This window comes from Aedes aegypti, chromosome 2, assembly GCF_002204515.2.
Source record: "Aedes aegypti strain LVP_AGWG chromosome 2, AaegL5.0 Primary Assembly, whole genome shotgun sequence".
NCBI classification, from domain to species: Eukaryota; Metazoa; Arthropoda; class Insecta; order Diptera; family Culicidae; genus Aedes; species Aedes aegypti.
Genome location: NC_035108.1, coordinates 24,421,995 through 24,439,298, shown reverse-complemented (window position 1 = coordinate 24,439,298; position 17,304 = coordinate 24,421,995). Strand labels below are relative to the sequence as shown.

Sequence of the window (17,304 nt, the reverse complement as noted above, 5' to 3'; positions counted from 1 at the left end):
TTTCATTTGGCCAAGCTTGATAGCCCATATCCAATTTTAAGTATTTACTGTATTTTCCTAGCTTACATCATTTGCAGAAATGGAAGGCATAAATCTTCGGTAAGTTTATTCATCTCATGTCAATCATTGTTTCAAAAAAATGAAAAATACACCTGAATATAACTTAATTTTTGCTTAACCCTATAGTTTCTATAAACCTAAATATAAATATAAGATAGAGAAACACCATTCACGCCGATCATTGATACCCCGTTTTACGGTACAAGAAAATCTGTGATCAACGACTGATCTATGTTGATCGCTTGCACTACGATCGAAGCAAAAACACCCGAAATGAAAGTAAACCATAATGCGTTCGTAGCTTACATTTGGAACGACCGAGTAACTATAATTACCATTCGGATTGTTTTTCTTTTAACCCCGGCTTTCGAATGCATATTTTTACCTGAGTGAAGCTATTGTCTATTTCTCAAAACTGTATTCTCCTTCCAAAGCAACCCAAAAACGGATTGCTGCTGCACATCAATAGAACCCGACGCGGCGGACAAATCTCCTCAAGCACAGATAGGCCGCAAAGTGAATGACTAAAATCTCGGCTGCCATCACGAGATAGTTAAAGTAAACCGTATCCAGGCTGGTCCCGTAGCCATAATCCTGCAGGACAGCTTCCCCGTTTCGCAGGCAGGTAACGTTCCGGCCTTCGTCGCAGGTGATGTTTTGCACGCCTTGCCAGTAGTAAATGGAAACACCCTCCGAGGCGAAGAAGAAGAACGACAGGTACTTGCTGACGGGGAACGCTACCACGTTTAAGTACAGACCACCCAGCAGGTTGTACAGCAGGAAGATGAGATTGGCAGCTTCGAGTGACATCTCCAGCGAGCCGGTGATGCAGGTGAATAGGTAGCCTGAAATGGTGGGACGAATTTTAAGATTGATTGATGCATGTGGCTTATTTTATTTATGGATGGTATTTAAAGTTTATTTTATCAAGTCAATATTTTGATTTTGGTTCAGACATAAGCATCAAACATCACAAATTTGTTATTGATAATTCATTAGACAAGGGATGCATTTCCCTCATTTGTTACAAATCACGACAATTTGGGACTTATCATTACCTCGCTCCCTTAGTACATAGGGCTCCAATACACTGTGTTTTAATTTCTCGTTTTCATGCGCTTTTTGAATAGCGCCCTAAACGTTGATTTTAGCGATATAGTTTGTTCGGAGATGTTTCTTGGTATATTAAGGCGCAACTTTCGACGAAAAAAGTTTTGTGATCAATCCACCTAGCAGTGAGATAGAACAACTATTTTTTTCAAAACATTTAGATAGACATATGGTGTCTTCGGCAAAGTTGTAGAATTGGCAATTTGAAACAACTTTATCGAAGACACAATTTTTCTATCTCTTATACGTTTTGAGATATATAGTTACCGTGGACACTCCACCAGTACCGGCAGCTAACCCCATTGCACAACATGCGACCGGATGCATTGTAAGCACCTTACGCACCTAGCAACAACGACGAGTGACGACAACAACGACGACGCATCATCGGTTGGTCAACATTTTAGGCTACATGCAGACTCAGCAGATTATGCTATTAAATAGGGCCGATAGGATTCCGATCAGGCAGTCATCAGTGGTTATTATGTGAAGATAGTCGAATTGTGTTAATTAATTGTGTAAAAGTGAATAATTGTCGATAAAGTAAATGTAACAGTGATTAAATCTTTTTTAAAAATCCGATCACGATAGCCCTGTGATTATTGGCGCAGCCGTCCGGAGTCGGCTGAGTGACTATTTGTGATAACAGTGGAAAATTCACGAACTAAAAACGTGAATAAAGTGATCCCACGGCGTTCAACGCGAATTGGACAAGGCATCAGTGACAAGTAGACGGTACACGTCGTCACGCGACTCGAGGATCCCCCTGCAAATAGCATCTGGACAACCAGCAACGTCAGCCAGACCTACGAGGACACGACTACAAAAAACCGTAAGTAATTTTTACTCCATTTTCACTCCCCCAAAAATTACTTGCGAGGAGATTTGCGAACTACTATATAGGCGCATAATCTCTACAAAGAAATCGCACTATCAGATAGACGATTTCTTTGCCGCAACTTGATTTACTACCAGATAGGAATCAGGCCAAGCCTATCCTTACCCCCTTCTTAGCGTACTACCAGATAGGCGCACACTCTTTACGACGTGTCGCTCTACCAAATAGACGACCCGTTCGTTGCAACTCAATTCACTACCAGATAGAAATAGAGTGAAGTCTCCCCCCCCCCTAGTTAATTTAATGCCAAAAGTTAAAAGTGCCTTAAAGAAAACTCGAGAGCTCTTTCGGTCCGACATCGATAGCAGCTCTGATTCGGATAGTAGTGTTAAATCGGAGGAATATTCCCACGTACCGTTAAAAAACCTGACTATCCCAATCGAATCCCTTAACATGGCAGAGCAAAACGCACTTGAAGCCATGGCTCGCCAAATGGAAGCTATGATGCAAGCCATAAATACCCTAACTACAAAACAGATGCAATACGAAACTCAAATCGGTGCATCAACCAGCCGGGCTAGTGACACCCGCGAGACCGGCAACACATTTACACTGATGGGTGATCCATTCAGGATACCCGATCCAATAAAAACCTTACCAACTTTCAACGGCAATAAAAAACAGTTGAATTGGTGGCTGGAAACGGCCGAAAAAACATTGAAGAATTATGAAACTCTAGTATCACCCGAAATATACCAAATTTATTTGACTGCAGTTAGCAACAAAATTGAGGGTCACGCCAAAGATGTATTATGCACGAACGGCAACCCCACAACTTTTGATGAAATTAAACAAATTTTAGTAGCTGCTCTTGGTGACAAACAAGACCTGTCCACATACAATTGTCAACTCTGGCATAATAAAATGGACGGTAGTGTGAGCAAACACTACCAGCGAACAAAACAGCTGGTCCATAATATAAAATCGTTGGCTAAGCAGAACCCAAAGTATAACGACCATTGGGAAGCGGTCAATGATTTCATTGATGAATATAGCCTCGCAGCGTATGTCAGTGGGCTGCAAAAACCATACTTTGGCTACGTACAAGCTGCCGAGCCAAAGAATATCGAAAGCGCTTATGCATTTATTTGTAAGTTCACTTCGAACGAAACCAATAGAGAGATGACGCTTTATCATCAAAACAGGAAAGATAATTTTACCAGATCTAACGATCAAGACAAACAATCCAAACCAGGATTTAAAAAACCTTTCGATCCTCAAAACAGGGTAAGGAACGAAAATAAAGTTCAAAAACCTGAACCAATGGAGGTCGGCTCGACACGCAGTCGTCTAACGTTAAATAATGTAAATAATATAGAAACCAATTCTGACAACGAAGAGGAAGAGGACGAAGCTTTTCAGGACACAATTTTTTGCGTTCTGAACGAGTCCGACTCGGACACATAGAACATGATTTTTTACCTTACATCAAAATCAGGACTCCAAAAAAACAAATTTTCAAAATTTTAATAGATACAGGTGCCAATAAGAACCTTCTGAGACCAGGCATATTAAAGAATACATCCAAAATAGAAAGCACCCAATCCAAAAATGTAAGAGGTACGTTTAAAATATCCACTTAAGGAAAAATTAAATTACTCGGTCCCGACTTCCCAGAATTAACTTTCTACGAACTTGATTTCCATCCATCATTTGACGGACTGATTGGCTCTGAAACCCTTTCTAGGTATAAAGCCGAAATCAACTATGAGAAAAAAACTATCGTTTTTAATAGTAAAACGATACCGTTTTTCAAACATTTCATTAAAAAGGAAAAAACATTCAATCACATTGTTACTCTCAAAAGTAATAAAGATGGCGATTGGTTGGTAGGTGAACCCACCGAACTTTATAAAAACATCTTGATAGAACCAGGAATCTATAAATCAGTCGACAACAAAACATCGTTTCTTGTACGGACAAATAGCAAAGAACCCCCTAAATTAAAAAAATATTATTCATATCTAAGTCAATAATTTCGAAACGCGGAACTTTTTCTCGAACGATAAACATCCCCCTATCCAACATGTAGAGAAACTAGAAAATTTAATAAGAACTGATCATTTGTCCATTCTCGAAAAGAAGTCTCTCATTGAACTAATTAACAAACATAAGAATGTCATACTGAAAGAAAACGAAAAGTTGACATCTACCATAAAAATTAAACATAAAATTCAAACATCCCACGAAAAACCAATTTATACAAAAACATACAGATACCCCCATGCCCACAAGCAAACCGTGAAAGATCAAATAGAGGATATGCTTGAAAATGGCATAATCACGCATTCGGATTCTCCCTGGAATGCACCAATATGGGTAGTACCAAAAAAACCTGACGCCTCTGGAAAAAAGAAGTTTCGAGTCGTTATCGACTACCGGAAACTTAACGAAGTAACAGTTGATGACAAATTTCCAATTCCTCAAATTGAAGACATTTTAGACAATTTGGGAAAATCAACATATTTTACGACTCTTGATTTGAAATCAGGGTTTCACCAAATAGAAATGGATGAAAACTCAAGGCAGAAAACGGCTTTCAGCACTGACCTTGGCCATTATGAGTTTTTAAGGATGCCATTCGGGCTTAAGAATGCGCCAGCTACTTTTCAAAGAGCCATGAATTCCATCCTTGGAGAACTAATTGGAACAGTATGCTATGTCTATCTAGATGATGTGATTGTGTTTGGTAGATCATTAAACGAACACATTACAAATTTAGGAAAAGTACTAGAAAAGTTAGAAAACGCTAATCTCAAAATTCAACTCGATAAATGCGAGTCCCTAAAGAAAAAATGTGAATTTCTAGGACATGTAATCACACCAGAGGGAGTTAAGCCTAATCCCGACAAAATTAAAGAAATCCAAACCTGGGAGTTACCAACAACAGAAAAACAAATAAAACAATTTTTGGGACTAGTTGGATACTATCGAAAATTTATTCGAGATTACGCCAAGCTAACTAAACCTATGACAAAATACTTGAAGAAGGATGTTAAAGTAAATACTGACGATCCAGATTTCAAAAAATCTTTCGAAAAGTGCAAAACCATGCTTATTTCAGACCCTATTTTAGCCTACCCAGATTATTCGAAACCATTTGTACTGACCACGGATGCGTCTAATTATGCGCTAGGGGCAGTATTATCCCAAATTAACGAAGGTAAAGACCAACCTGTAGCATTCGCATCAAGAACCCTCAATAAACATGAAATAAATTACTCAACTACAGAAAAAGAAGCTTTGGCAATTATTTGGGCAATCGAAAAATTTAAACCATACCTCTACGGTCAGAAATTTACTCTAGTTACTGATCATAAACCATTAGTTTTCATCAAGAATGCAAATAAAAACGGAAAACTTATAAGATGGCGACTAGAACTCGAAAATTATGATTATACAGTAATTTACAAGACGGGCAAAACAAATGTAGTGGCTGATGCGCTTAGCAGGAAAGTCGAAACTAATGTAAATGAAATATCTGATCCTTCAGACATCGAAACAGTTCATTCTGCATCAAGTTCAGAAGAATTTTTTATTCATTTCACGGAAAGGCCCATTAATAATTACCGAAACCAAATAATTTTTAGAACAACTTCATTTAACTCCATACTTATGTTCGACATCTTCCCTGGGTATAAAAGAACAACAATTTGTGACAGTAATTTCACAGCAGATAAAATTACTGATTATCTTGAAAGATATTGGAATGGTAGACAGACGGCTATTCACGCGCCAGAAAGTTTACTGAACATGATCCAAGTGTCCTATAGAAACCACTTCTCGCATGCACACCTTGTTATTACCCAAAACATGGTAGAAGATATAATCAGCGAAGAACGTCAAGATAATATCATTAGGCAGGAACATGATAGAGCCCATAGAGGAATCCAAGAAGTCGAACAACAGATAAAAAGATCCTACTTTTTCCCTGAAATGGTCAAAAAGATAAGACAGTTTAACAATGCTTGTCAAATATGTTCCGGGCACAAATATGATAGAAAACCATATAACATAAAAATTTCACCAAGACCCATTGAAATAGCACCTTTTCATAGAATACATATTGATATTTTTGGAATGGACAAAATTAAAATTGAAACAAGAAATACTATTGATATCCAAAATGCCCTTAATCAATATTTTTCAAACTTTGCAATACCACGATCCATAGTGTGCGACCATGAAGCCGCATTTACAAGTATACAGATGGCAGATTACCTTGCAAATTTAGGAACTCAAATGGATTTTGCATCATCATCCGAGTCCAACGGGCAAATCGAAAAAACGCATTGTACTTTAATTGAGCTTTACAACACAATCAAACACAAATTTCCGAACATGTCTTCTGAACAGATTATGGGAATTATAGTGGCATTGTACAACAACACAGTACACTCCGCTACGGGATTCACCCCAAATGAAATAATATTTAACAGAACAGATGCAATAAGTCCTGCGGAGATCGATAATAACGCAAACAGAATTTTCAGAAAAGTAACAGAAAACTTACAGAAAGACCAACAAAAAATGGAACGTTACAATGACGAAAAAGAAGACCCCCCAGTAATAGAAGAGGGACAGACAATATTTGTTAAACGCGGGTACCAGAAAAAAATTGGATCCTAGATTCAACACGACGAAATGCTTGGAAAATAAAGAAAAAACTATTAAAATTCCTAGAAATACAAAGCGGAATAAAAACAAGATTAAAAGAATAAGGAAACCATAATATTTGTTCTTTATTAATCAATACTTTACTTTTCATTTCAGAGAACCCACTTTTATTTTAAACTTATGCAACCCGGACAGACATCGTTGTGAATATCACGTACATTTTTAACAATCAAAACTAAAAGATCAATTCATTTATAGAATCAACCAACCATTGGGAGGAACCTTTCATACCTTGACGACATACATAACCAGCCAGGAAGCCAAAATTTGCCGTATAATATCACAAATTGCACATTTTCAGACAAAGCATATTTGATTTAACGGATAAAACACAGCATACGGTCAACCTATACATTTGATTTATCTAATTCAAAAATTAAACTTTAAGTTAGTTAAAAGCAACTATGACTATTACGCAATTTGTACTACTTGTGTTATGTGTAATTTCAAACGTTCACCCACAATCGTTAAACATTAGAAACCTTTATAATGAACCACTTTTATTATTGAAATTTAAAGACTGTAGAATTCAAAAATCTTTTATAAAAATAGTACATCCAATCAATCTTACATCTATCGAAACAGAGGTTATACGTATAGTTAAATTAGCCAGTCAGTTAGATCAATCTTTACAGATTTCTCAATTAACGATTCAGAAAAGCCGAATGTTGATCAACAATCTTCGACAGCTGAAACCAATCCATCATAGGAGAGTACGACGCTGGGACACCATTGGAAAAGCCTGGAAGTGGCTAGCCGGAACCCCTGACGCAGACGATCTCAGGATCATAAACAGCACTATCAACCAACTTATAACGCAAAGCAATAACCAGGTAATCATAAACCAGATGATAACGAAACGAATAAGCGGAATGACAAGCGTTGTAAACGAACTTATAAACAAACACAACATGGAGAACAGAATAATTCTTAAGGAATACGATGCTCTAACACTCATACTGTATATAGACAGCATGAACCATTTTATCGAGGAAATCCAAGATACCGTTTTGCGTACCAAAATAATGCTCCCTAACAACAAATTACTAACGCTCAAGGAAATAACATTAGTCGAATCGCTTCTCGTCGAACAGGGAATAAACGTACGGTTTCCCGAAGAAGCACTCGAGTATGCTACACCAAAAGTTGCCATCAGAGAAGATTGTTTGCTCTATATCCTACAGATTCCAAAACTCTACGACCAAAATGCGGAAGTCATCGAAATTATTCCTTTGACTACGAATAACTACATCATCCCAGAAGCACCAAAATACGTGATAAAAATGCAGAACAGTTGGTTTCTAACACACTATCCAGAGAAAACCATCCAAAAGGAATCAGACTTAAGCACAATGAATGACGATTGCATCCACGCTATACTCAAAGGTGCGGTAAGTCATTGTAAAACCATAGAAAATCATGACATCACCATTAAACAGGTGTCAAGAAATAAAATCTTAATCAACAATAGCAAACAATCCTATATTGGATCGAACTGTGGCCCACATAATCGATCAATAACAGGTAACTACTTAATTACATTCCATAATTGTACGGTAGTTATAAATAACAAAGTATATGCACCAGAAGAAGTGATCGACAATATAACGTACGATTTCCAAGGAGCTTTTCCCAATTTAAAAATCAATTGGAGCTTTACAGAGCATTACAATATTTCAACACTCAAAAATTCAACAGAATTCAACAGAGAGCACATGGAGCTGATGAAACTGGAACAAAGTCAACATAAATCATGGATCATCACCCTTGCCGGAGGACTCTCAACTACAACACTAACAATAATTGGAATATTTTTATACGTTTGTCTCCGTAGAAGAAAACTTATCATCAAAATCAAAAACCCTGGAAGAATTAACCAAAAGCTCGAGGACGACCTTTCTCTACCCCCCCCCGAGGAGTTACCGTGGACACTCCACCAGTACCGGCAGCTAACCCCATTGCACAACATGCGACCGGATGCATTGTAAGCACCTTACGCACCTAGCAACAACGACGAGTGACGACAACAACGACGACGCATCATCGGTTGGTCAACATTTTAGGCTACATGCAGACTCAGCAGATTATGCTATTAAATAGGGCCGATAGGATTCCGATCAGGCAGTCATCAGTGGTTATTATGTGAAGATAGTCGAATTGTGTTAATTAATTGTGTAAAAGTGAATAATTGTCGATAAAGTAAATGTAACAGTGATTAAATCTTTTTTAAAAATCCGATCACGATAGCCCTGTGATTATTATATGCCTTTGTATGTGAATGACCCCTAAAAATCATATTTTTTATCATAACTTTTTTCCAAGACTTTTAACATTTTTTGTGTTTTCTACAAAGTTGTTTGTCATAGAAAAACCCGTGTTTTTGCTGAACATATCATCACCCTATCTTTTGAAGTAACAAAGTTATTCATGAATTACTCTTTTTTCAAGACGTAGTTTAGGCCTCTATAACTGGCTTCGGCGCAAAATGGCGCAGACAACTCTTACAAATCATGAAAGTACCATATCTCCCCTTTTGGCAGTTGATAAAAACTTTTGTCTATAAGCGTCTTTGCATGGGTTTTACTATCAAACAAATAAGCCTTATTAAAACGAATTCGACTGATAATTCTTTTACTTTAAGAGATAGAGAGGTGCAATGTTCAGCAAAAACACGCGTTTTAAGATGCTTAACAACTTTGTAGAAGACATGAAAAATGTTAAAAATTTAAGTAATTTTGACTATTGGATTGTTCCAACATTGCTTGCAAAGTGGGAAAATACGATGAACATGGGAATATCGTTATGTCTTTCCTTCAATTAAAAAGAAGCATCAAAGATTTTTCTGAAGATTACCCGAATAATTCTTCTTGAAATTGGTCCTGATATACTTCAAGCAGATCTTCCAAAGCATGTTCGGATTTTTTACAACATTTACCCAATTGGTTCCAAGTTTGATTCCTATAGCTTTGGTTGGGAGTTGGGACTTCCGGAAGAAATATTACGAAACTCTGAGATACCTTTCTGAATCATTAGAACTTCCAGCAGAATATTAAGAGAAATTGGAACTGTGGAATAACGTCCCAACTAGAACTGAGTCTGCTTCTCAGCTAAGTGCTCCTATGAGCACTTCGCCAATGTTGCCATTTTTGCATGCGTATGTCGTGTGGAAGGTACGATGATACTCTATGCCCAGGGAAGTCAAGGAAATTTACATTACGAAAAGATCCTGGACCGACTGGGATCGAACGCAGACACAAGCATAGTTTTGCTTGGTAGCGGCTAAGGAAGGCCCCTACTATAGTCTTATATTATTTCTGAATTGTTGATGGATGATTTCAAAAAAAATAAATGATACTGCAAGAAAATCCTAAAATTATTTCAGAACTGTGACTGAATAGGTGAAAATGTTTAATATTGTCATAAAAAAAGTTACGCTAGTAAATATGGTAATATAATACGAAGCGAAGGCCAAATGGAACAGCGTGAAGATGACTTGGAGTGCTCAGATTTTATTGTGAATATAAATCACTTCTAAAAAAATATATGTAAAAAGAAAAAAATGTCTTATATGAAAAATCTTTAGCTAATTTCTTATTGATTGGAGATGGCTGAAGACGTTTGTAACTCATAACAATACCTGACAATTATCGTCCTTTTGGATTTTTTTTATCACAATTTTGAGTTTACTTTACAAATAGTTATCGATAATAATTTCAACCCAAAATCTGTCGGCATACTTTTTCTTCCACATGATAGATCACGGTGTCTTTTTCATGTAACTTTATAACAAAAAAATCGGCAAGTCTCAAATTTGGAACGATGAAAGACAAGACTTTCCTCTTTTATTTGCTGCTAAATTCAAAATAATCCATCGGGGGGTCTAGTGCAATTTTTTTTTAGAAATTTTTTGTTTCTAATATAATTTTACATGCACCGAAAATTGATAAATTTTGGTGAGGTGAACTGTTGAAACGGATTTAGATGGAAATGGTGCAAAAATCCAGTGTCAATATCTTGTAGATTATACTCTAGACAGCTCTACACCTAACAATTTAGAGGCATGGGTCCGAGATGCCTCTCCTTTGCTTCATTCATTGTTGAAATTTGCATCGCTTTTACAACAAAGTATGTCAAACAACCTTTTTTCAATTTTGGTTTGTAACTCAAGAGCAATATTCATCTTTCTTTGGTTTAGGAACAAACAAAAGGTCGGAAGGACAAAAAGTCGAACAACAAAAGGTGACAAATGGTCGAAAATGCAAAAGGTCAAAAAGGACAAAAGGTTGAAAATGATGTCCATTATGGGAAATTTAATCATCTTTGAAAGAAGATTTTTGACCTTTTATCCGCTCTTTATTACTCTTCAATCTTTTGCTTTTTCGACCTTAAATCCAATATTCGAACCCAAATGCAATAGCAGTGCTATGTTGACAGTATTGTCCATGTGTTTATTGTGAGTGTTGACAGAACATTGCTTTTGTTTGCGATGGACAAAACAAACAGTATTGCTGACAAATATTCTCAGATTAGCTAGTCTAGGGCTGAAAATCTTTTACGTCAACTCGTCGTAAAATAAATTGTGGACTATACAGTGCCCTCTAATAAGGAGCTACTCTGAAAAAAATCATACAAATTGGTAAAGTATCCTTAGAGATATCTGAAAATTGCGATATGAGGTTTTTCGATGTTTTCAAGATCTTTATTTGACCAGCGTGGTACCAGCAACATACATGCTCATCACTCAAAAACGGCTGCACCAAATTGCTTCATTATTTCACAACATACTCCCATTAATGAATTGTTCCAAATAATGAATATCCGAATATGATAAAAAAAAATCGAGAAGACCAATGATCAATGTTGACACAGATTTCAAAACAAAAAGAGTTTTTTGAGAACTTGAGAAGTTTTTTGAAAAAATGGTGCAAAAATACTGAGAAACAAAAAAGTTATCGCGATTTGATTTTTTTCTTGCGGTAAAAAATAAAGCTGACGGCAGAGGGGTTAGTAACGAAATCATAAAATAAATAGTTTTGAATTTTTCATTAAGAACTTCACTTTAGTAAAATCGTTATTACTTTTACAGTCGTGATGGGAAAAAATATGCAAAAATGTACGTTCAAATTCAAGTTATGCCTAAGATTCTGTGAAAATTGCATTCCAATCGGTGCATAAATAACTGAGATCTAGCTTACCAAAGTTGATCATTTTGTTTGGAAAACCGAAAAAGTTGCAAATGTTTTGTCCAATACTGTATGTTGTGTTCAAAACTTATGAAGGCGGCAACTCGAAAGACTGTTGATACTAATCTTCCATCAAAAGACGTTCGAGTTGGTGCTATAATTGAATAAAAAGAGTCACAGGGATTCAAAATCATGAATTTTGAGCCGTCGCATGTTTTCTTTTGGTGCTAAAACTTAGTGGTCCCAAAAATAGAGAAAGCTGTATCTTCCCAATGGGGGTACAATAAGTCAAATTTGAGTAAATGCAACTTTTCCTATGCTTGCGTTTAATCAACCCAGAACTAAATATATATTTTTAGGTAGTGATCGAACGATAAGTCAATGACTTCAACAAATCCAATCTTTTTTATGCTTATTTGATACACATTTCAATTAAATAGGTACAGTTGGATTCAGAATAATTCTGTTATGATGAAATTATGATGTTCTCTGTCAAAATTTTATACCGATTGCTCAAAATTACATCATGCCAAAGGTTAGCATTTTGTTTGAAAGTCGACTTGAACTATTATTTTCTGAACACATTTGTATGCTCAAATACTACACGACATAATGCAAAAATCTTGTTGTAATGAATGCTCGGAGTATTTTTTTTCTGAAATTACTTAGAAACCCTTGTCTAGGTACGTCAAAATTCGTAAAATTTCCGGTATCAACAAATCTATCTGTTTAATTTTATTTCTATCATCAACTAAAATATACTACATGTCTTACAGTTGAGGTTGAAATACTCGTATCTGTCAAATGGTACAAACTCTAGTAGAATTAAAAGGTACAGTACTTAATTTGGTTTTTCATTTACTTATAGACCTTCCTCAGCCGAGTGGTGAGAGTCTGCGACTACAAAGTAAAGCCATGCTGAAGGTCTAAGTTCGATTGCCAGTCGGTCCAGGATCTTTTCGTAATGGAAATTTCCTTGACATCCCTGGGCATAAAGTATCATCGTACCTGCCACAAGAAGAAGAAGTATTCCACTAAACAGCTCGATGATTTATTATAATATAAAACTTCCTGTTATCTCTGAAATTCTTGAAATAATTTTCAGAAAATTCAAATTGATGCTTGACTATCCTAAAGACTTATTTTCACTCATTCCAAAACATAAAAGAAATACCATATGAAAATACAGAAAATTTACCACTTCTATTACACTGAATCATAATATGAGAAGTTAATATTTTTTGGAAAATTCAGGAGAACTTCTTGAAAAAATCAGGAGAATTATCCTTGAAATGCCGGATTCTAACAATTAAGGCATTAGCTGCCAAATCCTTAAAATTTCCTGTGTCATCGAAAAATGACTCACGTTTTTCGCAATTAGTTTTTATTTAAAACAATATCTGTGATAACAAATTATTTCATATACATCTTTTTTTAGGAAACTCTCAGCTGCTGTAAAAATAACAAATGTATTTTTTTTTTGACAATCGTCAAAGTTTCCCTAGCATTATTTGAAAATGAGTATGCTTAGAAGTATAAACAAAGAGTATATGTGGAATTAATAATTATTCAAAAGCATAAGAGTACCGTAGTGCGGGGTGACATTGGGCCTTAAGGGCGACTTTAGGCCAAGATTTTTACAGCAAACTAAAACCGGAATAATGAAAACAATATGGCAAGCTTCAAGATTGTGGTATAAATAGCCACTAGATGATTCTGGATTAGTTTTTTGACTCACGTACTAGCCATGAGATGCATCGAAAAGGGCGGTCAAATTCACCCCCTAGGCCCAATGTCTAAAACTGACTGTCTTCTATAAATATAGATTGGACTCTGGAAAAACGCACCGCTTTGTTTTGGGTGAAATATTTTATTGCATGGGTAAAAGTTAATTAAATTTTGAATAATACTAGTTTAGAATGTTATGCCAATGCGTGAAAAATTTTATCGCGATCTGTCAAGTAGATTTCAAGATAATTTCGAAACAAGAAGAGCTACACCAGCAAATCTTAGGCGCGGTGATCGATAATCCTGGTTCGTCGCACAAATGGATCGGCAAAAGGCCCCGAGCAAAGTCGGATAATTGGATGATATCAAATTGATAACAACTTTCATTATCGTTGTTATCTTTTTGATCTTATGTTATCAATGATAACCGAATGATAACAAAATTTGTTATCATTGTATCCGTGACAGACATTTTGAAAATTATCTGCAGCGTAAGTTTATTCCAAAACACTCATCTCTCAAAATATTTCCCTGATTTATGACGATAAAATTCAAAATTATATGATGATGTAAAATTAGTTATCATCTTGAACATAATTTACTATTACTATTTGACAATCAAATTCGAGTTATCATTTCTGTTATGTTGGCTGTTAATTCAGCCAAGGTGATAACAAAATCAGTTATCAAATGATGATAAGCAGGTAACAAGATTTGTTATCATTTTGCTACTCAACTTTGCTCGGGATGTCACACGTTGTGAAGATGTTCCAGGAGACGAAGACCATCGAGCGGCGCGCTGGAAGCGGCAGAAAACCGAAAACGGAATACCCACACACCTTATTATCAATCTGGTTTTCGATAAAGTAAATTAACGAACTCAGCTGGTAAATCTTACTTTGACTGCAATCCCGTCGAAATTTGACACTTGATCCAAATTGACATATTGAAATATATAAATCAGGCCTCAAATTTTTTGTTGGTACGTCCCGCATGGAGGTTCCGGAAGAAAAAGATGGACAAATTCGCGAAGAAGTACTTGTTGTAGCAGGCGATCTGCGAGTTTGGACGGTACAGTAAGCCGCTCGTTACAACCGGCACAACTAACGTGCAGATTTATCGAGAGGAATGCTTGCAGAAGCGCTAGTTGCTCTTCCACGCTCTCACCGGGGTCCCACGCTGTTCTGGCCGGAACTCGCTTCGTGTAAGAAGCGAATGGCGTTAATGTGGTCCCGAAGGAGGCAAACCCGCCAAATATACCAGAACTTCGTCCGATCCAAAAACTTAAAGTCGATAATGAAGAAGAAGTTGAAGAAAAGTGAAAAAACATTCAAAACCGATGAAGTTTAGAAGAAAAACTGGGAGATATTGTGTGATAATGATGGGCAAAGCCTCGCCCAAGATCACATGAGCAGTGTTAAGGGAAATGTACGAGCATTCAGCTTGGGGGAAGAAATTCAATAAATAAATTATCAGATATGATCATAACTAAGTAAAATCTTAAATCTTCTGGATTTTTTAAATTGTAGAATCTAGTACACATATCATTGTGAGAAATGCTAAAACATGCTATCCACAATACCTGAAAAATTTTCTACAGGAGTTGAAAGAATTCATGGAGGAATATGTAGTAACATCCCTGTAGGAGTTTATGTAATGGGTTCTCATAGAGATATTGTAGACAATATTTCGAGTGATTTCTTGAATTATTCTTGTAAAACTCCTTCGAAATTTTTGAGAAATCTGTATAAAATGTACTGGAGACATTATTAAGGAATAGGTGAAGGAATTTTCAAGTAACTTTTACATGACTCTCAGAAGAAATGCTAGGAATGTTTGATGGAAATCCTGAAGAAATGCAAGAAGAAAATGAACAATGATTCGAAAAAGAATATATGGAAAAATTACTCCAAAACTCCCTGAAAGCCGCTTTCTAGAAAATTCTTTGAGGAATCTTTGGACAAATTTTAGAAATCCTGGGAAGCTCTAGTAAGTATTGTTGCAAGTACTATTGTAAGTATTGCTGAAAGATCTCTGGAATGATCCTCAGAGGCACACCTAGGGGAAAAAAATGTTAGAATAACATGACAATATTTTGAAATAATCTTTGGAGGAACGTTTAGAGCAATCTAAAAAAATATTTCTTGTGTGATCTCTAAATTAATGTATGAAAATTAAGAGTAAAAGTTCTTGCAGGAATCTCTAGAGTGATTATTGAATCTTGCGATAACATCTGGAATTCCTCGGAAAATCCTTTTGAAAAGTTCTAGGAGAACTCCAGTGTTCACCTGGGAAAATTCAGCATAAAAATTTGAAGAAATACCTGCAGAAGTTCTTGGAGGAATCTCTGGAGGAAATTCTTCTGAATTTCTCAAAAATATTTCTTGCAAAAATTTGTACAGGTTTACTGGAGGGATAATTGATGATGAATTCCCAAAAGATAGCATCATAAGTTTTATCTATGGAGGAATTATTTGAAAGGTTTTTATATAAATCGTTCCTGCATGAGTTTCCAACGTTATGCAGGGTGGAGAAGAGTTCTTGTTGTCGTTTTTTTTTTTCTAATTTTTGTTGGAGAAATTCGAGAGATTACTGGAATGATTTGAGACTGTTGCGCTGTAATAATCGATGGTAAATATTCTCTGGAAAAATTCTGTCAGAATCACATATCTTCTTCTTCTTCTTCTTGGCATTAACGTCCCCACTGGGACCGAGCCTGCTTCACAGATTAGTGTTCTTATAAGCACTTCCACAGTTATTAACTGAGAGCTTTCTTTGCCAAAATTGCCATTTTCGCATTCGTATATCGTGTGGCAAGTACGATTATACTCTATGCCCAGGGAAGTCAAGGAAATTTCGATTACGAAAAGATCCTGGACTGACTTGGAATCTAACCCAGACACCTTCAGCATGGCTTTGCTTTGTAGCCGCGGACTCTAATCACTCGGCTAAGGAAGGCACCACATAATCACATATAAAAGTTTTGAATAAATCACCTTAGGCATTTCTTGAAGCATTTATAAAATCCTTCAGAATTACATGGATAATCTTTGATGGAACTCATGAGCAAACGTGTAAATAAAAATTTTAAATTCATGTGTTTCTGGAGAAAAACTTGTGGCACACTTTTCTTGAAAAATGTTATTGATCCATTTAGTTCAAAGACCAATATCAACATCAAATTTACTGAAATGTAATAATTTGAAGGTAAGCATCGAGCGAAGGTTTGAGTGGTGTCTGAATTATCAGGTAATGGCAAAACATGAGTTAATAAAACCAAGTCAGATGGCATGATGGCGTGATTCGCTTTGTAACAAAACATTAATTTATCTTGGTGCATGAATGCGCAATTAAAAAACATAGTACATTGAATACCATACAGCATTTGCGGCAAAATGGGAGGCAAATGATCATTTTGGACTATTTTCAGCTTTTGGACTGCAAAATTATTTATGAAGTTTTAGGTTTTATTGATATTCTCAAATACGATTCAATACAACATTCATATTAATAATAAGGTCTACTCTTCCTTCCAAATGAGATCAGTTCAGCTAGATTCTATTGAGAGTAGATACAGCGGTTTTAAAGAAACGATATCCGCAAAATATGCAAATTCAAAGAGGGTAGATTTTAGCAGACATCTGTACT

General features: G+C 36.0%; 1 protein-coding gene across 1 annotated transcript in view; it reads right to left on the bottom strand.

Annotated features, from left to right (window-relative positions):
- Positions 1 to 456: 456 nt before the first annotated feature.
- LOC23687608 (protein brown) overlaps positions 457 to 17,304 on the bottom strand; it is a 33,674-nt gene continuing 16,826 nt past the window's right edge. Inside the window, exon 8 of the mRNA XM_021840283.1 lies at positions 457 to 905. Coding sequence (XP_021695975.1) covers positions 523 to 905 — 383 coding nt within the window. The 3' untranslated portion in view covers positions 457 to 522. The remainder of the gene's footprint in view (positions 906 to 17,304) is intronic.